The 24,024-nt window shown below is 43.6% G+C and overlaps 1 protein-coding gene across 3 annotated transcripts in view; it reads left to right on the top strand.

The window, feature by feature from the left end:
* Positions 1-24,024, top strand: part of LOC124555441 (sodium-coupled monocarboxylate transporter 1-like) — a 370,650-nt gene that overhangs the window by 192,959 nt on the left and 153,667 nt on the right. The window contains exon 1 of one of the 3 annotated variants that reach the window (XM_047129349.1): positions 18,185-18,281. The exons of the other annotated variants lie outside the window; for them this stretch is intronic. Coding sequence (XP_046985305.1) covers positions 18,245-18,281 — 37 coding nt within the window. The 5' untranslated portion in view covers positions 18,185-18,244. Of the gene's footprint in view, positions 1-18,184; positions 18,282-24,024 lie in introns of those variants that run through there. 3 annotated transcript variants of the gene reach the window in all.

Here is a 24,024-nt window from a genome sequence, read left to right as displayed (position 1 = left end):
GAACTTGCTGTTCCAACAGGACAATGCACGTCCGCATGTATCCCGTGCCACCCAACGTGCTCTAGAAGGTGTAAGTCAACTACCCTGGCCAGCAAGATCTCCGGATCTGTCCCCCATTGAGCATGTTTGGGACTGGATGAAGCGTCGTCTCACGCGGTCTGCACGTCCAGCACGAACGCTGGTCCAACTGAGGTGCCAGGTGGAAATGGCATGGCAAGCCGTTCCACAGGACTACATCCAGCATCTCTACGATCGTCTCCATGGGAGAATAGCAGCCTGCATTGCTGCGAAAGGTGGATATACACTGTCCTAGTGCCGACATTGTGCATGCTCTGTTGCCTGTGTCTATGTGCCTGTGGTTCTGTCAGTGTGATCATGTGATGTATCTGACCCCAGGAATGTGTCAATAAAGTTTCCCCTTCCTGGGACAATGAATTCACGGTGTTCTTATTTCAATTTCCAGGAGTGTATATTCCAATTTTCTGTACAGGTTCCGGAACTCTCGGAACCGAGGTGATGCGAAACTTTTTTTGATGTGTGTATAATGAGAAAGAATATAAGTGGGGCAAACAATTTGTCTAATGGTTTAAATGCCCTGCTACCGTAGTCAAAACCGAGTACAAGGAAGAAAACAAAACTGCACATTTTCACAGCAGAACACAGCACTCTATTTTCTTTCTCATAGGTTTATGAGAGTCTCGTGTAAAATTTTGAAGTAAATCGGTCAAGAACTTCTCGAGATTTATGCTAGCAATATTTCTCTATATACATTATATTTATGTACTTATTATTTACATTAGAAATATATAGCGTATGTCTTTTGGAACGTTTATTAGAGTAACGCGTAAAGGTTTGAAGTAAATGGGCGAAGAATTTTTCGAGATATTTGAAAAACGTTCAAATCTGTGTGAATTCCTAAGGGACCAAACTGCTGAGGTCATCGTTCCCTAGACTTACACACTACTTAAACTAACTTATGCTAAGAACAACACACACACCCATGTCAGAGGGAGGACTCGAACCTCCGGTGGGAGTGGCCGCGCTGTCCGTGACATGACGCCTCAAACCGCGCGGCTACTCCGCGCTGCTCGAGACATTTGCTAACATCATTTCCCTATTACATGTATGTATATATTAAAAAGATAATCTTTCCACACGTTTATTAGGGTATCGTGTAAAAATTTGAAGAAGACTATCGTCTTAAATTCGTAGGTATATAGGATGCAAAATTTAATGCACAGAATTGTCACCTCCGTTAGCAGCAATGGCTCTTGCCCGGTTGGACGTGAACTGAGCTTGAATGACATAACCGGCCACTTTATTCATTGCTACTTCAACTCTGTGCCTGGGTTCAACAGTCATAGTGACTATCAAGTAGTAGCATACCAGTCTCTCGGCAACCAAAGGCAGACAGTTGCAGTATATGAAGGACCAGAAGAACATGGTGTCTAAGGCAACAGTTGAACACCCTGTGTTCTGAGGCAAGGCAGAACATCGTGGGCAACATACCGGATTTCGTTATCTTGTAGAAAGATTGTGTTACAATGTCCTTGAATGTAACGCACAGCCATTGGCTTTAACATGTCAGAAATGTAGTGGCTGGTATCCAAATTACTGAGTATGCGAACCAGAGATAGCTTATTGTGTACCTAGGGGCACCTCATACCATCAAGCTAGGTTATGGGAGCGTATGACGATGACGAATGCAACATTGGTTCCCCTTGGAGCCACCGCACGCAGACACGTCCGTCGTGATGCTGTACTTAGAATCGGGACTTGCCTCAAAAGACAATGTGGCGCCACTCCTATGTCCAATGCTATCGTTGGACTCTTCTCGTCGGCGCCCCTCTCTCTGTTTTCGCTTCAACGGAAGCCGCGATCATGGTCGCCCTGCTGACAGTCCGTGATACTCTAGACGTCGCAGCACTGTCCGCGTGGAATTTCTACAAACAGGCCCATTGTGTGATTCAAAGTACGTGACGCGGATGTACGATCCTGCCTCACTAAGTGAACAATATAATTACAGGGCTATTACAAATGATTGAAGCGATTTCATAAATTCACTGTAGCTCGATTCATTGACATATGGTCACGACACACTACAGATACGTAGAAAAACTCAAAGTTTTGTTCGGCTGAAGCCGCACTTCAGGTTTCTGCCGCCAGAGCGCTCGAGAGCTCAGTGAGACAAAATGGCGACATGAGCCAAGAAAGCGTATGTCGTGCTTGAAATGCACTCACATCAGTCAGTCATAACAGTGCAACGACACTTCAGGACGAAGTTCAACAAAGATCCACCAACTGCTAACTCCATTCGGCGATGGTATGGGCAGTTTAAAGCTTCTGGATGCCTCTGTAAGGGGAAATCAACGGGTCGGCCTGCAGTGAGCGAAGAAATGGTTGAACGCGTGCGGGCAAGTTTCACGTGTAGCCCGCGGAAGTCGACGAATAAAGCAAGCAGGGAGCTAAACGTACCACAGCCGACGGTTTGTAAAATCTTACGGAAAAGGCTAAAGCAGAAGCCTTACCGTTTACAATTGCTACAAGCCCTGACACCCGATGACAAAGTCAAACGCTTTGAATTTTCGGCGCGGTTGCAACAGCTCATGGAAGAGGATGTGTTCAATGCGAAACTTGTTTTCAGTGGTGAAGCAACATTTTTTCTTAATGGTGAAGTGAACAGACACAATGTGCGAATCTGGGCGGTAGAGAATCCTCACGCATTCGTGCAGCAAATTCGCAATTCACCAAAAGCTAATGTGTTTTGTGCAATCTCACAGTTTAAAGTTTACGGCCCCTTTTTCTTCTGCGAAAAAAACGTTATAGGACACGTGTATCTGGAGATGCTGGAAAATTGGTTCATGCCACAACTGGAGACCGACAGCGCCGACTTCATCTTTCAACAGGATGGTGCTCCACCGCACTTCCATCATGATGTTCGGCATTTCTTAAACAGGAGATTGGAAAACCGATGGATCGGTCGTGGTGGAGATCATGGTCAGCAATTCATGTCATGGCCTCCACGCTCTCCCGACTTAACCCCATACGATTTCTTTCTGTAGGGTTATGTGAAAGATTCAGTGTTTAAACCTCCTCTACCAAAAAACGTGCCAGAACTGCGAGCTCGCATCAACGATGCTTTCGAACTCATTGATGGGGACATGCTGCGCCGAGTGTGGGAGGAACTTGATTATCGGCTTGATGTCTGCCGAATCACTAAAGGGGCACATATCGAACATTTGTGAATGCCTAAAAAGACGTTTTGAGTTTTTGTATGTGTGTGCAAAGCATTGTGAAAATATCTCAAATAATAAAGTTATTGTAGAGCTGTGAAATCGCTTCAATCATTTGTATTAACCCTGTAGATACGTGACCCCCTGACGCTGTAACATTTGCCAAAAACCGTGTTTCGATATATGTAACCGTTCACTAAATAAAATGGATGTTATGTCTTACGTGACTCACGGTGTCTAAGACATGATTGTGAACGCTCAAGTAAATGCCCCAATACTATTTCCAAGCCTAGATACTTATAAATAACGTGCTGAAGAGACAGCTGATATTTCAAGTTCGGCTTAAAAGAGTGATATAGTATAACTAACCTGAGCGAGCTTATAACCACTGAAAATACTGTATATGTTAGCGAAAATACTATGCTAAACATCCAAAACTACAAACAGGCAGTCCGAATTACGGTCAGCTACTGGAAGAATGTAATTAATTCCACGATTTAGGCGTACTATTGGTGGAAGCTAGAGTGCACTATGAAATTAAAATTGCCACAAGTAAATGGTATTTTGTAGTGATATCTCCATGTCTAAAATACAAAAAGGGCGTTGTCATTCCAATATTTTCAGTCCGAAGAAATGTTAGTGGTGGTTCATAGAATAGACTGTCAACACTTGGTTTTTTATAAGACTGTCAGTAATACATCACCTGAATAAGCACCATTTCAGAGGAAACGAAGATAATGAATCATGTTCTACACTATCAAAATCTGATCGATGATTCTGAGTGGCCATCATTGCTTTTTATTACAAATGATTGCGCCTAGTCGAGATTAGGTACAATAACAGTTGTTGAGGAGTGCTGCAATATTTACTATGGAGCCAAGGATCTCTAAAACTTTTACAGACTGTGTTTCATAAATAACGCCAAAATATTATCGTAATACTCTATTCAAATGACGCTATCACACACAACAGTGCGAAAAGACAAACGAACTGGCGACATAAGATTTTAGGAAGGAAGGGAAAAAATGTTTTGACAGCATTTTATTTCAGTGTGTCACTTAAACTGCATATTTTTGTATTACATGAAGAGAATTTCTGCAATATTTACATACATCAAAATAAACCAATGAAGGTGCTGGAAGAAGACAGAGAGGCGTTCGTACGGAAAGACGGAGATGGAAAGTCCATATCTTGAAGATAAAATCTTTGCCACCAAGTTAATATTAGTTTTCATTTATCCAGTATAAAACACATGCCGATTACTTATTGTAATATGCAACTATAATTACAGATCTCTGAATGAAAATGATAATTCGAACTTTGCAAAATATAATTGTATTATTTCTCAAAATATATAAGATTTAGAGCACAAAACACAAATTGTACTTTGGTCATAAATTAATTATCCTAGCTGCTCTTTTTAATTACGCATGTATTACATATTACTGATAAATCTCTACGTTAAGCAGTACTTGTTGATGACCAAGGTTCGATCGCTGTACTACACTTTGGAAGCACAATGGACCTTCAAACTAAATATTTCCGCATCTAAATTGTCTGTGTAATTTATTAAAATACACATAAATCGCTAATTGACACGTTAGAATAATTATCTTTTCCCTGTTTTCTTTTTTAAGTATCTAGTCTCTAACTTTTTGTATGCTGAGATAACTTACAAACCGCTCGTTCAATCACTTTCCGAGTGTTACTCGTAAGTGTGGGAGGATTAATAGAGAAGATATAAAGAATAGCAGAGCGTTTCGTCACAGGCTCGTTTAGTAAGCTCAGGAGCGTTAGAGAGACGCTCACAAACTTTTTTTTCCCCACACAATTCAGTTACATCTACATGTCGGAGAAAAATATTGGTAAAATACCTCCCCAAAGAACATGTGTCGTATCTTCAAAGTCACTATGCTCACTTAACTCACTACAGTTTATTCGTTTGAAAACAGGAAAAAGAATGAGGATCGTCTTCCAGAGGGATTCCGCTAGCACGATTTCGGCACCCGTCCCAGCTGTGGCAATTCAAGCATCGGCCTGGTGTTCTGGAAAAGAGGCCAGTACGCATCAGGTGAAGGCGAGTGCTGTCGCGTTGTGACACTGCTCGGCCGTCGTGGCGGGCGCCTCGCCAGGCCGGCTTTCACTCTCCTTTCCTGCCGCGAAGCACCGGAAGCTGCGCGCTCACTACCGCGGGTGCAACCTTGAAACTCTCCTACGAGCACAAAATAGCCATTTTGTTTCAGTTCGTGCGAACTCTTCTGTTAACTGGTGTAATTTTTAGCTTCCGAGTACAACTTTATAGATTTCGTCAACTGTCAATAGAAGTGGCGTCAGAATTGCAAAATCGCAGTCCGCTTTTCTGAAGACCTTCTGTCAGTCGATGTACGTTAATCAATAACTCATAACCGTGAGCCGAAATATCGTCATGGTGCATTGTGGTTAGAGCATATGAGTACATGCTTCCAAAGCAGTTCATTCGTCTACATTACTTATATATGAACGTACAGAAACACTCAAGAGTGTTTCATGAAGCCGGCCGGTGTGACCGAGCGGTTCTAGGCGCTTCAGTCTGGAACCGCGCTACCACTACGGTCGCATGTTCGAGTCCTCCCTCGAGCATGGATGTGTGTGATATCCTTAGGTTAGTTAGGTTTAAATAGTTCTAAGTTCTAGGGGACTGATGACCTCCGGTGTTAAGTCCCATAGTGCTCAGAGCCGTTTGAACTATTTGAACTGTTTCATGAAACTGTCAACGTGTAACAAATCGAGTTCTCTGAACAGTATCTGAACTTAAGTATTTCTTGTAGTTTTCAATAGTAAAGACAAAAAGAAACCTTTGAGACAGAGTGGCGTGTTAATATACCTTACAAAGTTTGTCGAAATCTATGTGTTGCTCCATCAAGCAAAATTGTGATTATTAGGATATCGGAACCAGGGAGAAGCTGGAAACTGGGTAAGATAGATTTGAACTTCGTGGTAAATCTTTTAACAAAGAACCACCCATATGACACAGACTGGATCGATTGGAACATTATTAAGAAAGCAGAAGGATAACACCGTTGGGGATACCTGAAGTCAGTAAACATGTGACAACAGAATGTCAGTTTAGTTATAAATGATCAAGCATAATTTCTTTTTTCCCCCTCTGTTATATTAAGTGTCTGTTCCGCATATGGTAGGTTACAGTAGTAGACACAACTTCGTTTTTCAATGTTAGTTCAATGTAACGGTTTACGCATCAAATAAAAATTATTATTTTTCATGCAGTGCCAGAAGCAAAGGTTTCTGCGTATCCTTTGCAACGACAATGTATCTCGTCGCTTTACGTATCTTCTGTATTTGTTTCAGTTATTTTTTTATATGTTGCAAGTAACTCTCTCTGTGGTTGTGACATACAGTTGTTACTTGACGATGACGTAAGAATCCGAAAGCCGATTTGTGATTAAATAAGTAACATTTGATCCAGATCGTGAGGGAAGTGTATCTTTTTTAATATTGTTGTCATGTTCTGTAAAACACAGACCGAAAATTCAACTAATTTCGTATTTTGGTTTATTGCAGCCTTTTGCCATTTTTGGAACATTCTATTTAGGAGGTTGTTGCAGTGGACTTCATTACTGTTCATAGCTTCCTCTATAGATTCTTCCTATACTGTCTTACACCTTTCTTTCCATCATATTGCAGGAATCCTGAAATTTCATACTTAATCGTTCACTTCCTGTACTCCATTCTTCTAAGATGTGGATAACATCAAGTCGATCTATTCTGTTACGTTCAAACTATGGGAGCTACCAATTCTTCCTGTGACAACGATACTAGATATATGTCCTAGTATTAACTCCTTACAACTCCCCTACATTACATTCCTCAGCATATTGCTTCTTTATGTTGATCACCCCCACACCAGAGCTACACAGAACAATACCTTTATTTATTTCCTGAAATTTTCCTCAATTGAGAGGTTTCCTTTCAACATAACAATAAACTCGGAACTTATTACAATGAGTATTACAAAGTACTTAACACTATATCTTCAAGACGTTTCTCGAGGTACTTCGATCTTGTGTACCCTCTTGTTCTGCCCAAAATCTTCCCATTGTTATCTCTACATTTTGGAGTCATATAGTCATCGGTCGTACTCTTCTTCTTCTTCAGTTTCCCACTCCAGTATAAATTTTGGCATTCTTGTTTCCTACATGCTTCTCACATGTCCGTAACATTGTAATTTTCTTTGATCCATCAGCTCACATATTCCTTCTTCCACTTCCATTATCTTTAACATTTCAGCGTTCCTTGCGAGGTTCTTCCTTGAGATTCATGCTGATCTCCAGAAATACTTTCAGCTTGTTCATACGTCACTGATTAGCTATCCATCTCTCTACTCAATATAAGACTACACTCTCTAATATCGACTTGAATGTGAATCTTTTTGCTCTGTTCATCAAATTTTTGATCCATAAGACTGAATTGAGAATCTCAGTGACCTTGCTTCCATTACTGATTCTTTTATTAATTTCTTAATTTGAACTTCCCTTCTTTTCTAAAATAGACCCCAGGTTGCAAAAATTATTGTATTTTTTATTTTTTATTCCTCTCTTCGTAGAGTTCATTCAGGTCATTAGTAAGATATTCCGCTTCTTGATAAATAATCCGTAAACCCCAGTTATTATGTTCCATTGATGGCTGAATGCAAACATAATTTTTATCCTTCTCATCTTTTGCTACGATAACTTGGTCATTAGAAAATAGTAAAAGTTGCATACATGTTCCATCTGCAATCTCTAACACCATTCTTTCACTTTTACGAGACCATTTCCTGAGACTAATATCTATATATACAAGGGTTGCACAGGAATAAGTAAACATCGCAAGAAATGCGTGTTTGAACATAAATGCAGATGCTAGCCAATCCTGCAGATTGCTGTTGTATTTGTCAGCTGTTGTGACCTTGCGGTTCTAGGCGCTTCAGTCCGGAACCGCGCTGCTGCTACGGTTGCAGGTTCGAATCCCGCCTCGGGCATGGGTGTGTGTGTGATGTCCTTAGGTTAAGATAGGTTTAAGTAGTTCTAAGTCTAGGGACTGATGGCCTCAGATGTTAAGTCCCATAATGCTTGGAGCCATTTGAACCATTTGCTGTTGTATTTGACCACGAACTCTACTTGTGCAATGTCCTCAATACGTTGCAGGTGTCAGTCATGGTCATAACAGCGTTCTGTGTAGTTGTGAGTGCGTTATGTTGGAGATAAGTGGATTCTAAGTGGGTGATCGCATGGTGGGTGCTTCTGTAACTAAAGTAGCCGAAATGTTTGGTGTTCCAATAGGCACCGTATCGAGCATTTACGAGTACCGCATACACGGAAAGCGGAATAACATCAGCTAAGTCACAACGCCGACGAAAGTGTGTGTTGAGTGATCATAATGGACGGTAATTGGAGAGGATTGTGACGAAAAATAAGAGGACGACAGCTGCAAAAGTCACTACAGAAATGAATGCCACACAACACGAAGGAACCTGCATAAGCAGGGAATTCAAGGCGAGCTTGAATTCCAAAACCACTCGCCGGTGATGGAAATGCCCGTAACAGGAAAACGTGGTGCCGAAGCCATGAAACATGGACTGTGGAGCAATGGCCAAAGGTCATTTAGTCGGATGAATCTTGGTTCACACTGTTTCGGATTTCTGGCCGAGTTTACGCCCCTCGAGTGAAACATGGCGTGAGTTCTCTGATGATTGTTGTACTCCAATGGATCCCATGGCTGCCCTGTAAAGTTGCATTACTGCCAAGGATTATGTAACCATTTTAGCTGGACAGGTCCACCCCATGGTACCATGTTTGTTTCCCAAAGGTGAGGCTGTGTTCCAAGACGACAATGCCCCTATTCACACAGCTCGCATCGTCCGTGATTGATTACTGCGTCTCCTCTGACCACCACAGTCACCAGATATCGATATTATTGAGCTTTTGTGGGTTGCTTTGGAGAGGAGGCTGCGCAATCGATATCCACCTCCATCACCGTTACCCTAACTTGCCGCTATATTGGAGTAACGGTGATACAAGGTTCCCGTGAGAATCATCCATTACGAGACAACTGGAAGCAATTCTGATCGTCAACAGATTTCATAGATTGTATCAGGCATATTAGTGTCTTGTGTTTTGGTGTTTCCAAATCTTTGTCCAAATCTTGTATTTTGAATAACACTGGTGACATAGGGCATGTAACAGGCCTTTGGTTGTTCCATATTTCTGCGGAAGTATATTAACAGTTTTTATTTGGCGTTTGTTTTCTTTATGTCCGCCTCCGTAGCTCAGCGGTAGCGTTAGCGCCTACCACGCAAGGGGGCCCGGGTTCGATTCCCGGCAGGGGACTGAGTGTTGTGTGTCTTTCATCATCACTGACACGCAAGTCGCCGAAGTTGCGTCAACTAAAAAGACTTGCAATACGGGGGCCGAAACCCGAAGGGGATATCCTGGCCAATAAATGCCATACGATCATTTCATATGTTTCTTAAATACACGTGAGATTTTATATTTCATTTCAGACCAATTTGCTGTAACAAACATTATTTAGCTTTTCTATTTCTCTACTGTTCTGAATAAGTCGTTATCATAGACTAGCGATCGGAAAGTTGCACTGATTGCGACGCTGGACTTGTGAAGTGTGGGTTTAAAATTCCTGACCAACCATAGAACTTTATCATAGTCACGACAAACGTAAATCTGAATGGTTGAACAGGTACTTTTACCTGAGTCGGCGCTCTATCTCTAACGAGCTGGACGTCGTCAACGCATGAATCTCTAACCTTCCTTCCTGCAATGTTCTATACGTCACTGACAGCGCGGACAAATACTCAGTTTAGATATTCAAGTGTCTAAGGATTCTGTACAAGACTCCTTTCAATATCTACACTGTTTCCTCAGCTTTTATAACTAGGTATTCTATCGTTTCAGAGCTTTATTCCATAGTAACTACTCAAACCTTCCAGAATGAGATTTTCACTCTGCAGCGGAGTGTGCACTGATATGAAACTTCCTGGCAGATTAAGACTGTGTGCCGGAGACTCGACCTCGGGACCTTTGCCTTTCGCGGGCAAGTGCTCTACCATCTGAGCTACCCAAGCACGACTCACGCCCCGTCCTTACAGCTTCAATTCTGCCAGTACCTCGTCTCCTACTTTCCAAAATTCACAGAATCTCTTCCAGGAGTGCTAGTTCTGCAAGGTTCGCAGAAGGGCTTCTGTGAAGTTTGGGAAGTAGGAGACGAGGTACTGGCAGAATTGAAGCTGTGAGGACGGGTCGTGAGTCGTGCTTGGGGAGCTCAGATGGTAGAGCACTTGCCCGCGAAAAGCTAAGGTCCCGAGTTCGAGTCTCGGCCCAGCACATAGTTTTAATCTGCCAGGAAGTTTCATACTCAAAACTTATTTCGAACCATACACAGGATTTTACTTTCCACGTCTGAGATTCAAAGGACTTAACTGCTGGTCAGCGCAACAGTGCTTACTTAATGCACTAAGCATGGTTAACTACAACCAATGCTTTTCTCTCCGCAGAGCTGTCTCTCTTCCTCTCCGTTCGATACAGTGTACAGGATTGCCGGAGATGCCTTGGTGATCGACAGTAAAAAGCGTAAAACAACAGTCCAGACAAAGTATGCTGGACAATGTACTTCATTCTCTTAGCCTAAAACGTTGTAACAGCTTCGTAACAATGTCATTAATATAAAGTATTAGCTTCCACAGATACAGAAAATTGTAAGTTGTTATAAATTGTTATTTTCTACAGTCACAAATACCACATAATGTAAGTGCTCGTGGCCGGTTTCGGCCGTCAGAGGCCATCTTCCGATCTCAATTAATTAGCTGCACTGCAACACGTCACATTCATAAACACAGATGTGCAAAATTAAAAGATGAAACTGACTTTCGCTTGACGCGTCACCGCCAAGTGACATACTTGATGATACTTAGATTATACATATAAAAACTGCTACAGTATAATACAGAAGGTAACTGAGGGAAATACAAGGGTTGTCCAGAAAGTAAATTCCGATCGATCGCTAAATGGAAACCACAATGAAAATCAGAAACATTTTATTTGCAAGAGTTAGCTATACTTTCCAGATAATTCTCTAAATAGTCGCCGCTCCGACTTAGACATTTTTCGGAGCGTTATACCAAATTTCCAACACCATCGTCATAGAAGGTAGGTGCCTGTGCTTTATGATAATTCTCTACGCTGGTCTATAGCGCGTAGCCTGCGCCCAAGTGTTGTCTTCGTATCGAGCGTTTCATGTGAACGTAGATGATACTCAGGACAAGCCAATTAGGGCTGTGTTGTGGGTGATCGAACACTTCCCATCGAAAAGGCTGCAGGAGCGTCTTCACTGCCCCTGCAGAGTGCGGCTGAGAATCGCCATGAAGAAGGAAGTGCGTGGCAGTTGTGTTAGGTGGGTTGCACTCATTAAGGCGAAGCCTCTCAGCGGGCCCTCCTACTTGGCGGGAGGCATCGTTGTTCTAGGCACCTTTACCCGCTCACAGTGCCCTCACAACTGAAAAAAGCGTCTTGATGCGATCGACGGTCATACTAGAAACACTACCCAACACATCTGTGCAAAGTTTTATCAGGTTTTCACTGTGGTGACCATTCCGCAACTGATCGGAACTTACTTTCTGGACAAGCCTCGTATGCAATGAGACGAATAGAAATAACACCTTTATTCAAAGACAAGGGCTAATAACACTGAAGTCACCGCAATTTATGATGGTCCCCTGGACTTTACAAACAATGGGTCATGGTTCTAAAGAATGTGTGATCACCACCACGTCTGCAGTGCATACTCTGCAATGTGCTAGCACACTGTCCACAAGGTCGATAAGGAGTTCTTGTAGAAGGGCGTTCCATCCCTGCACCAACGCGGCTGAAACTGCTGGGTGGTCGTTGGTGCGAGTTGTTTCGTAATACATCTCCCATACGCGTTTTACACGTGCTCGGTGGAATTTATATCGGGGCAACGGGCTGACCAGTCCACTCTCCGAATATCCTGTCCTTCCAAGAGATCTTCCAGCTGCGCTGTGCGATGCAGTCGTGCATTGTCATCCATAAAAACGAAGTCAAGGCCGAATGCACCCTCAAAAGAAGGGCATGGGGAAGGAGTACAGTGTGACACTAATGTTCACCAGTGACTTCAGTCATTTCTCTTCGTCTCATGGCGTATTTTTTTCAGTTACCTTGCGTACCGTACCGTATTGTACTGTATTGTACCCTAACAGTTCTTTCTAAGTATGGTCATCAAGCTAAGTTTCTTGGTAGCGATACATCATGCGCAAGTTATTTCACCCTTAAGTTATGCACACCAATATTGGCGACGAACGTGACGTGTTGCACTGTAATCAACCAATCGGGGAAACCGATACTGTTTTAAGAAAGATTTTAGAAGACTATCTCGCTTTCCCTAAGTTCTTTCTTTCGTGTTATTATTGCAAAAAAGTCGATTTCCGTCACTGTACAGTAGTTGTTTGAGGAAGCATTCTCCTTCAGTTGGGCGAGGGTAACGAGCAGTGTTGATATCCGTAGTTACTATCTGAGAGAAAGCGATTTAATATACTATACGCCCATTCAAACCGTTTCACGATTCCCCAGTTTTTTGCCCAGTATTCGAGCGCAGCGTAAACAAGACTCCGTAGAAGCTAATTTTCATAGTCAAGCGAAGACTGGGAAATGGGGCATTACACTGAACAGCGTGAGGACTGTTTTTACAAAAAGGGTTTAATTGCTTCGAAGTTATCAGGGTAATTAAGCAATCTTATGTAGCAATTTGAGGGAAGATACTTGTCCGAGTTTTCATAGCCAAATGAAGAGTGGGAAATGGTTATATGAGGGCTCAAACTGACCAGCGTGAGGTACAGTTTTGAAGAACATGTTTAATTGCATGAACCTAATCAATGTAATTAGGGAAAACTTAATCAGTGATCTGAGGGAAAATTGAAATTTTTCACGAGCAGCTGCTGCAAATGAAATGCGAAAACATATCAGATCACAGCATAAATTGGACTTATTTTATATAGCTCTAAAACACCGGAGCTAAATCACTGCAGCAGTACTCGTAGTGGAGGGCGAGGTAGATGGGTGTAAGTTCGAATTCCCGCCACTCATTATCATTCTCTTTTCCCTGAGGGAAGGAAATGATGTGGAGTCAGCAGTGCTTTACTTGACCTTCCTTTCCCAGAAGCTGATATTCAGATAACAGAAATCCAGAAAAAGTGACAGAGTTGCCTAAATGATATTTACAGTAGCGCAAAAGGTACAAAGTCTTTTGCCGAATATCTTTTGGTAAGTCATGTTTCATTTCTCAGAATGGTACGAAATGATGTAACAAGCTGGGGCGACAATATGGGGTTTCTGCAAAATCGGAAGTTGTAGAATTGTACTGTTCAACCGTATATCGTCTGAATGAGCATAGAGTCGTCACGGTTAAGATAAAAGAGCCGTGTTCAGTTCCCATTGGTATTTGCGTTTTTGTAGTTTTCCTAAATAACTTCAGACTAGTGCCAAGATGTCTTAAGACAGAATCACGACCTCTTCCTTTCTCCACCAAGAGCTGTTGCAGGACGATTGATTCATGGATCCAGTTATATGGCCCTTTCCGTGTATATCGATTTTACGACTATGACGAGTGGGGCCTGAAGATAGTATCAGTGTAATGCCGAAACTGGTAGCACATAGAAGTTCATAAAATAAAAGAAACTTCTACAAATCATACGGCTGTTGGTAAATCCTTGCATCGAGGATAACAATCGAGAATCTGTCTCACTGTTCACATTATGGATCCTCGACTGAGAAACCTCGCATAGGCCACAGCACTGGATTCGGCATGGTTCCACATTCCTGTCGATACCTTCCAGAACCTCACTGCCTTCCTTCCTGCGAGCGCTTCCGCAGCAGTCCGCGCTATAAAAGGTGGTTATTCAAGCTTTTTTACAGGCGGTCACATTAATGTGACTGAATAGTTTAGGTCTAATAATGAATAATAACACAGATGCTGTATACACCATTACATACTGTAGACAGTGATACCTACAGAGGGCGCTACCAGCCAGGGAATGTTCAGCGTGGCACCACAGAAGTTCCAGTCAGTCGCCATATAGATGGCACACATAACAAGAATGTTATTATATTTCCTCCACAAGTTTAAAATAATTCTTTCTATCCACCAATAGTTATGTCTGACGCCATAGATGGCTCTCACTCAGGGACTGTTTCCTACATGCGCCATACACATCGCTAATGTACATTCACACATTGGTCGTGGATAAAAGCGGCCGCACATCTCCTGTCGGCCAGTTACTGACCAGTTTCGGACGAGTTCTCAGAATTACCGACCAGTTGCCTGCAAATGCCACAATTATCGCTCAGCAGCTATCAATGACTAGCCGCCGGGACAAAAAAATGTTCAAATGTATGTTAAATCTTGTGGGACTTAACTGCTAAGGTCATCAGTCCCTAAGCTTACACACTACTTAACCTAAATTATCCTAAGTAAAAACACACACACCCATGCCCGAGAGAGGACTCGAACCTCCGCCGGGACAGACAACGGCGAGTATAGAAATGCTTATCACAACATAAATCTGAACTACAAACTGCTAAAAACAGTCCACACTGAACTATTACATCAGTTAATTATCACTGGGACTCCTTTGCCCGTCTTATTTGTTATAGTAGTACTTGTCCTATGACGAATCTAGTTGCAAGTACGCAAGCACTCCACTTCTGTCCGGCAACTACTTTTCTTTGGTGAGGGTTCGCTTCCTGCAACCTTTGGTGTTGGGTGCCAAACTTATTTGGCGAATACAATAATAGGAACGACGGGCAAACAGTTCAGACAAGAAGAGAGTAGAAGCTTTCGAAATATCGTGCTACAGGAGAATATTAGGTGGGCAGATCTGATAACTAAGGGAGATACCGAATCCAGTTGGAAAAAAGACATTTATGGCACAATCTGACCAAAGAAGGGATTTATTGATTAGGCACATTCTGAGACATCACGGAGTCGTCAATTTGGTAATGGAGAGAAGTGTGTGTGCGGGGGTGGGGGGGTGGGGGGTAATAGTTGCAAGTGTCAGTCGTGCTCAGAACAGTGTTCTGAATAGTTGTAAGTGCATGATGTTGGAGCTAAGTGGATACGAAAGTGGGCAAATTGTTGGTGTTCGTATGGTGAGTGCTTCCGCAACCAAGGTAGCGGAAATGTTTAATGTTTCAGGAGGCCGCGTATCGAAAATATATACCTCATTCAGGGAAAGCGGCCGGCCAGAGTGGCCGTGCGGTTCTGGGTGCTGCAGTCTGGAGCCGAGCGACCGCTACGGTCACAGGTTCGAATCCTGCCTCGGGCATGGATGTGTGTGATGTCCGTAGGTTAGTTAGGTTTAATTAGTTCTAAGTTCTAGGCGACTGATGACCTCAGAAGTTAAGTCGCATGGTGCTCAGAACCAGGGAAAGCGGTAAACATCAGCTAAGTCACAACGCGGTCGAAAGTGTGTCGTGAGTGATCGTGACAGAAGGTCATTAAAGAGGATTGCTACGAAAACTAGGACAACGACAGCCGCAGAAGTCACTGCAAAACTGAACGCCGCACTCGCGGACGCTGCCAGCAGAGAAACAACCCGAAGGGAGCTCTATAAGCAGGGAAATGCAGGTCGAGATGGAATTCCAAAACCACTTACCAGTGACGCAAATGCCCGTAATTGGAAAATGTGGTACCGAAGCTATAAATCCTTGACTATGGAGCAATGGACGAAGGTTATTTCGTCATTTTCCAACTTTTGCCCGAGTTTATATCCCAAGAATGTAGCATGGCTTGAGTTCGCAGATGATCTTGGCAGACATATCGTTGTATTCCATGGGCCCCATGGATACTCTGAAAGGTCGCATTTCTGCCAAGCTACACTACTGGCCATTAAAATTGCTACACCAAGAAGAAATGCAGGTGATAAACGGGTACTCATTGGACAAATATATTATACTAGAACTGACATGTGATTACATTTTCAAGCGATTTGGGTGCATAGATACTGAGAAATCACTACCCAGAACAAACAAACACCTCTGGCCGTAATAACGGCCTTGATACGCCTGGGTATTGAGTCAAACAGAGCTTGGATAGCGTGTACAGGTACAGCTGCCCATACAGCTTCAACACGATACCACAGTTCATCAAGAGTAGTGACTAACGTATTGTGACGAGCCAGTTGCTCGGCCACCATTGACCAGACGTTTTCAGTAGGTGAGAGATCTGGAGAATGTGCTGACCAGGGCAGCAGTAGAACATTTTCTGTATCTAGAAAGGCCCGTACAGGACCTACAACATGCGGTTGTGCGTTATCCTACTGAAATGTAGGGTTTCGCAGGGATCGAATGGTGGGTAGAGCCACGGGTCGTAACACATCTGAAATGTAACGTTCACTGTTCAAAGTGCCGTCAATGCGAACAAGAGGTGACCGAGACGTGCAACCAATGGCACTCCTTTCCATCACGCCGGGTGATACGCCAGTATGGCGATGACGAATACATGCTTCCAGTGTGCGTTCACCGCGATGTCGCCAAACACGGATGCGACCATCATGATGCTGTAAGCAGAGCCTGGATTCATCCAAAAAAAATGACGTTTTGCCATTCGTGCACCCAGGTTTGTCGTTGAGCACACCATCGCAGGCGCTCCTGTCTGTGATGCAGCGTCACCGGTAACCGCAGCCACGGTCTCCGAGCTGATAGTCCATGCTGCTGCAAACGTCGTCGAACTGTTCGTGCAGATGGTTGTTTTCTTGCAAACGTCCCCATCTGTTGAGTCAGGGATCGAGACGTGGCTGCACAATCCGTTACAGCCATGCGGATAAGATGCCTGTCATCTCGACTGCTAGTGATACGAGGCCGTTGGGATCCAGCACGGTGTTCCGTATTACCCTCCTGAACCCACCGAGTCCATATTCTGCTAACAGTAATTGGATCTCGACCAACGCGAGCAGCAATGTCGCGATACGATAAACCACAATCGCGATAGGCAACAATCCGACCTTTATCAACGTCGGAAACGTGATGGTACGCATTTCTCCTCCTTACACGAGGCATCACAACAACGTTTCACCAGGCAACGCTTTTCTACTGCTGTTTGTGTATGAGAAATCGGTTGGAAACGTTCCTCATGTCAGCATCTTGTAGGTGTCGCCACCGGCGCCAACCTTGTTTGAATGCTCTGAAAAGCTAATCATTTGCATATCACAGCATCTTCTTCCTGTCGGTTAAATTTCACGTCTGTAGCACGTCATCTTCGTGGTGTAGCAATTTTAATGGCCAGTTGTGTATTCCGAGGCTATTGGATAAAATTTTGAATGCTAACGGTTTTCCTACGCCGTATTTGGCTTAACGTGTACCGAGCGAGATGGCGCAGTGGTTAGCACACTGGTCTCACATTCGGGAATACGACAGTTCAAACCCGCACCCGGCCATCCTCGTTAATGTTTTCCGTGGTTTTCCTAAATAGCTTCAGGTAAATGTCGGGATGGTTCCTTTGAAAGGGCACGGGCGACTTTCTTCTCCATCTTACCCTAATCCGCTGGGACCGATGACCTCGCTGTTTGTCCCCTTCCCCAAATCAACCATCCAACCAGTTTTTGGTGTTTCCATATTTTAGTCGATCGCCTGTATGTAGGGATTAAGAGGCTTACACAGGATAAGCTAACATGGAAAGCTACATCAAACTAGAATTTGGACTGAAGGTCACAGCAGCACCAAAATCGAAGCAGACAAAACAATTTTCGCGCATCACGTGGCCCCTGACGGTGCGCTCGACGGAAGCAGATACAGAGGAGCGTTGTCTGGCGGCCCGCGGCGGCACGTCGGCGCTGCGAGTCGTCCCACTTCTTCGCCGGTGGGCGCCTCCGTGGCAGTCGCAGTCGTTACTCTGTTGCAGCGCACGCTCGCGCCGCTGCCTCCACCGTCCTTCCGCCGACTGCCGCCACAATGACGTTTGTCAAGAGTTCCACGTACCAGCTCTTCGGTGAGTGCGATCACTTCTCGACAAGAACAGCTAAACTGTAGACCGGTGTTAAGTTTCGCTCTCACCAGCGCGTTGCGGGGGAAATGAAACGTACTCTCTCTTTTGCTTGCTGTAACCTGTCGGAAACGCTCTCCCGGCGTTTTGATCGGTTGTAATGTATCAGGGATCTCCACATATGCACGAAATGTGTTTGCAGTTGCGAATATAAACCACCTTCGGCTGTGTATTAGAGTGGCACTGAAAATTTGTGTCGCGGCGGGACTCCAGCACGAATTTCCCGCTTTACGCGAGCGGTCGCACCGGCTATCCGTGCACGAACCACGGACAGACCCAAAGTTTCTTATGTCGTCGTCCTTGTGTCACAACCTGCGCTCGCACGTTACGTATATTCCCGTCCAGGAAGGGCATATTTGTTGACAGTCTAAGGCCAAGTATTGGCAAATCAAGACGAAATAGCAGTACATGTCCGAAGGAACAATTGATCGAACTTCTTAATGACACAGGCAATGATATTTAGTCTTCATTCGCCCACACACTGGCACGGGTTCGAGTCCCGATGCGGCACAAATTTTCACTGTCGTCATTCTAATACACAGCCGGAGGTGGTTTATATTCGCAACTGCGAATATATTTCTTGTGTTTCTTGACAGTTGTAGTCGCTGAAACGTACTTCTTAATAACGCAGGCACTGCTATTTCGTCTCCAACAGACATTCTGTATAATCGATTTACTGTTCCAATGAGCAAACCAGAAGAGACGAGTCCGCAGCTCGTGGTCTCGCGGTCGCGTTCTCGCTTCCCGAGTACGGGGTCCCGGGTTTTATTCCCGGTGGGGTCAGGGATTTTCACCTGCCTCGAGATGACTGGGTGTTTGTGTTGTCCTCATCATTTCATCACCATTCATGAAAGTGGCAAGATTGGTCTGAGCAAAGGTTGGGAATTTGTACGGGCGCTGATAACCGCGCAGTTGAGCGCCCCACAAACCAAACATCATCATTATCATCATCAGAAGAAGAAGAACAAGAAGAAGAGACGAAGTTCAGCCTCCAGCCAAGCATTCTACTGGATGACTGGCAATAAACCGCCTGAATACCTCCATCAGGATGTTCGGTAATAGAACTTTTGAATTCACACCATGCTTTCCCTAAGCAGGTACATCGTCTGTCTGAAAATCTACCACCATTGTTACTTGATTCATTTCTCATTTCCTTGTTGGTAACTATAATGTTACGTGTAGAGATTATCGAACTATTTGTAGTCCATTTAGGGCTTGGAAGTGCCTAATGCAGCACTGAAGTGTCCATATTTGTTACACGTACCGAGTGAGGTAGCGCAATGGTTAACACACTGGACTCGTATTCGGCACAACGACGGTTGAAATCCGCGTCCGGCCATCTTCATTTAGGTTTACGATGTTTTCCCTAAACCGCTTCAAACAAATTCTGGGATGCTTCCTTCGAGAGGGCACGGCCGCTCTCCTTCTCCATCCTTCCCTAATCCGGGCTTCTGCTCCGTCTCTAATGACCTCATAGTCGATGGAACGTTAAATAACATCAATCCCCTCCTCCTCGTCCTCCTACATATAGTTAGGCGAATGCGAATCGAATGAGATCTCTGGACAAGAACTCACATTTTAACTCTCATGTTATAACTACCAAGAAGTTTCCTATGCTTTTCTATGTAAGTGCTGCTCCAGCCTGGAAGATTTACTTCATCTATCCACAGATTTACGTAGAGATTTTATAAACTTATGTTACTTGCGTTTTGTGTACTCCTCTTTTCGTGTAACCTAACTAGTAAATGTCTGAGGATTTGACTAACACCGGAACGTGGCCAGTATGAGCTGCTCATCGCTGTAGGAATCTGAAACGGGCAGTTACAATGTGGCGCAGTTCCATAGCTCAAAAGAACAAAAAAATGGCTCTGAGCACTATGGAACTTAACATCTGAGGTCATCAGTTCCCTATAACTTAGAACTACTTAAACCTAACTAACCTAAGGACGTCACACACATCCATGCCCGAGGCAGGGTTCGAATCTGCGACCGTAGCGGTCACGCGGTTCCAGGCTGAAGCGCCTAGAGCCGCTCGGCCACAACGACCGGCACTCAAAAGACACTGTGAATCATTCAATCAAATAAAACTTTCTGTTTCAAGTACACGGTGAGCTCGTACGTGTACAATTTTACTGAGATAATCCTCGCATTCACTGAAATAATACTGTATCTGTTTTTGCGTTCCTCATTTTTAATCAGAGTAATCTGTCGTAAAAACTACCACATACTACATCTTCATCTATACTCCGCGAACCACCTTACAGTGTGTGGTGGAGGGTACTTGGGTACCACTGTTACTTTCTCTTTTTTTCTATTCCAGTCGCGAATGGTTCGCGGGAAGAACGATTGTTGATAAGGCTCCCTGTGGGCCCAAATTTCCCTAATTTTACCCTCATGATCTTTTCGGGAGATATGCGCGGAAGGAAACAGTATAGTGGCCAACTCTTCTAGAAACTTACGCTCTCGGAACTTTAACAACCAACCACTCCGTGATGCAAAATGCCTGTGTTGCAGCGTCTTCCACTAGAGATGACTCAACATCTCTGTCACGCTGCCGCGCTTCCCAAATAAACCTGGTGTATAATTCAATAAAGAGAAAGGCTGCCTTGTAGCGTTTCGTCGACAGCAAGGTTATCAGAAAAGAACTGTTGGACAAAGCTATGACAAAAAAAATTATTTTTTTTTTCAAGTATCCACCCTGGCAGTCGCATTTGATTTCCGTTTCTTCAGAGTACAAGTCCAGCAAATTAACCATTGCGCCATCTCGCTAGATACACCGTACATTCTTCAGATTTCATTTCACCTTACTTCACTTGCTGTTAGTAGGTAATGAAACGATAAATGCACTAGTGTGAGAGGTGTTTTCGTAGAGCATCGTGACCTCGCTCGCAGGATCTTAACTGTCTTTCTGTGTCGAAGCAGAATAAAGTCGCTAGAGAGACGAGAACTGTAAGACATATATAGCCGTTGAGGTCAAGTTACAAATGGATTGTGAGCACGTACGCTTATTTCCATTTTATAAACACTACTTACTACGCAGTCAGTACAGATGCATCACGTGGGCACCTATTGTACTGCTAGCAAGAAACAATACCTACGTATATTTTGAAACTGCTAGTCTGTGAACCTAATTGTAGCCCACGCGCTCATGTATACTGAGAGCTGATAAAATATAAAGGGACTTTTTATTGTCTGCCTTCCTTTCTTTTTCTGGGCAATCTATTACCAGGAAGTTCACTGCATATGTAGCCTGGATACACGTGGGAGAAGAAAAATGCTAGTTTAATTTGTGAGACTTCATACTGATATGTTTCCAAGTAAGTAAGCTACTTCATTCCGGTCTAAGTGGTTTGGCTCATTTCTGTAGGACTCACCGTAAATAAAATTTCTTTTAAATTACGAAAGTTATCTTATCTTGACGCCACATTTACTTTATGTCTCTTTGACTACCTTTTTATAAGTGTTGATTTTTATTTCCCATGTGCAGGGCTTGGGGATTATTTTTTGCTTAATTTGAAACACTGAGTACTTTACTATGAATTGAGGAGCGCCGGGACAAAAACCGATAAATCCACATTTGCTGTTAATACAGAAAGTAACAAATAGCGATCTCTAAATGGCTCCACAAACTATAAAAAGAAGAAACACATCATAAAACGCTTGATGTCGCGTTGTGCCGAAAATTATTTTGTGGCAGCATGTATCTCCTCCCTACAGTTCAAACAAGCGAATACAGCAGAAGTGGCTATATCGGGTATTGTTGCTGGACTCCTCAGTTTATGCGTATAAATCATGAAAGCTCTTTTGACACTGAAAAATAACACTGACCCCTAAACGAGAATTCGAACTCTGGGCCTTCTGAGCACTCGTTCCTCGTACAGCAAGCTTCCGTTTCTCTCCGTGAGGCTTTTTTCTCGGCAGTAAAGGGCATGACAGAATTCTCTGGACGTTAACACCACCTCTAGTCCAGTACAAAGAAACAATTGTTAAGTTAAATATTTTTCTAATCAAAATGATGTCAGGAAGGGAATCAGTAGTTAAATTCAGTGTAAGTTTCGCATTGGCTTCTAACTGCACTGATGCGTTAGATATAGTCGCCTGACAGAACGACATAGCTATCAAAGCTCCATAAATAGGAAGATTAGGGTTAAACATCCTGTCAACGATTAGGACATTAAATTAGGAGAACGAGCTCGGATGAGACAAAACTGGGAAATGAAATCCCTCACGTTGTTTTCAGAGGAACCATCCCAGCATTCACCTTAATCGTCTTAGAAAAACGATGAACAAGACATATGTGCGTAGCTGGAGGACTCGCATCTCGCGATTCAACTTCTGAGCCACCTCGGTTGGCGGCAAGCATCGTGCAGAATTTTTGAGGCCACTGGTACTTTCTCCGGTAAATGTTCTCACTCTGCTTTTCTCTCCGCAGCGAATTCGGCTGCCCTTGACTCAGTGGGAGGAAGGTCTGTATCTTCGCATACCTGCGGGATACTACTCGACAAATATGTATTTAAAACATTCTAGTCGGATTCATATTAGTCTTCTTATTGACTGGGCCCACTCGTGGTAAGTCATTACTTACCGTGGCAATGTCATTTGCTTCTGCAACGGCCGGCCGCGGTGGTCTCGCGGTTCTAGGCGCGCAGTCCGGAACCGTGCGACTGCTTCGGTCGCAGGTTCGAATCCTGCCTCGGGCATGGATGTGTGTGATGTCCTCAGGTTAGTTAGGTTTACGTAGTTCTAAGCTCTAGGGGACTGATGACCACAGCAGTTGCGTCCCATAGTGCTCAGAGCCATTTGAACCATTTTTTTTGCTTCTGCAACAAAATTTCCTTCCCCATCCACAAAGTTACCTTACCTAGGGGGCAAAAGTTCGTGCATGCTTCCTGTGTGCGATCTATGTAAACTACGATCTGTTTCTAAGACGCTGATGAGGGGCAGCATGTACTCGATTAAATGTGAGAAACCTAAAAGACACATCCAGATAACTCAGTGTACTTTACCAAAAAACTTTAATTCGTCTCGATTCTCCTTCTAGTACGCTACACATTACTTTTTCCAAGAAGGTTTACATTTAAATTCACCGAATAAATTTAAGCAGTAGCCACAGTGCTTTGCATAAGGTGAAACATACTTTTGTCTCGAATTCCGTGATCTTTAGGAAAGAAGGCACTTTGCTGCTGACAAAAGTGTAAACAATGAAAATTACAAAAAATGGTTCAAATGGTTCAAAAAATGGTTCAAATGGCTCTGAGCACTATGGGACTCAATTGCTGAGGTCATTAGTCCCCTAGAACTTAGAACTAGTTAAACCTAACTAACCTAAGGACATCACACACATCCATGCCCGAGGCAGGATTCGAACCTGCGACCGTAGCGGTCGCACGGTTCCAGACTGTAGCGCCTAGAACCGCTCGGCCACTCCGGCCGGCTGAAAATTACAATTTTCGCTATAAGTTCACTGGACATTTCAGTGGAATTTAGTTAAACCTGTAGAAAATTTTTCCTCGCAGCATATGCACTCTGTGTCTTCATAGTTGTCGTCAAAAATAACTCTTCTAGGGTCGGGTTTCCTACTCTTCACACTCTTTTTGTCACTCTCTTTCTTCTCTTGAGTTGCTTTCGGTTTTTCCTTCTTTTTATTTTCTTTTTCTTCTCTTTCTTTATTTGCCGCTTCTAAGTCACT

This window comes from Schistocerca americana, chromosome X, assembly GCF_021461395.2.
Source record: "Schistocerca americana isolate TAMUIC-IGC-003095 chromosome X, iqSchAmer2.1, whole genome shotgun sequence".
Taxonomy (NCBI): Eukaryota; Metazoa; Arthropoda; class Insecta; order Orthoptera; family Acrididae; genus Schistocerca; species Schistocerca americana.
The sequence above is the reverse complement of the archived record's forward strand: the minus strand, read 5'-3'. Positions and strand labels throughout refer to the sequence as shown.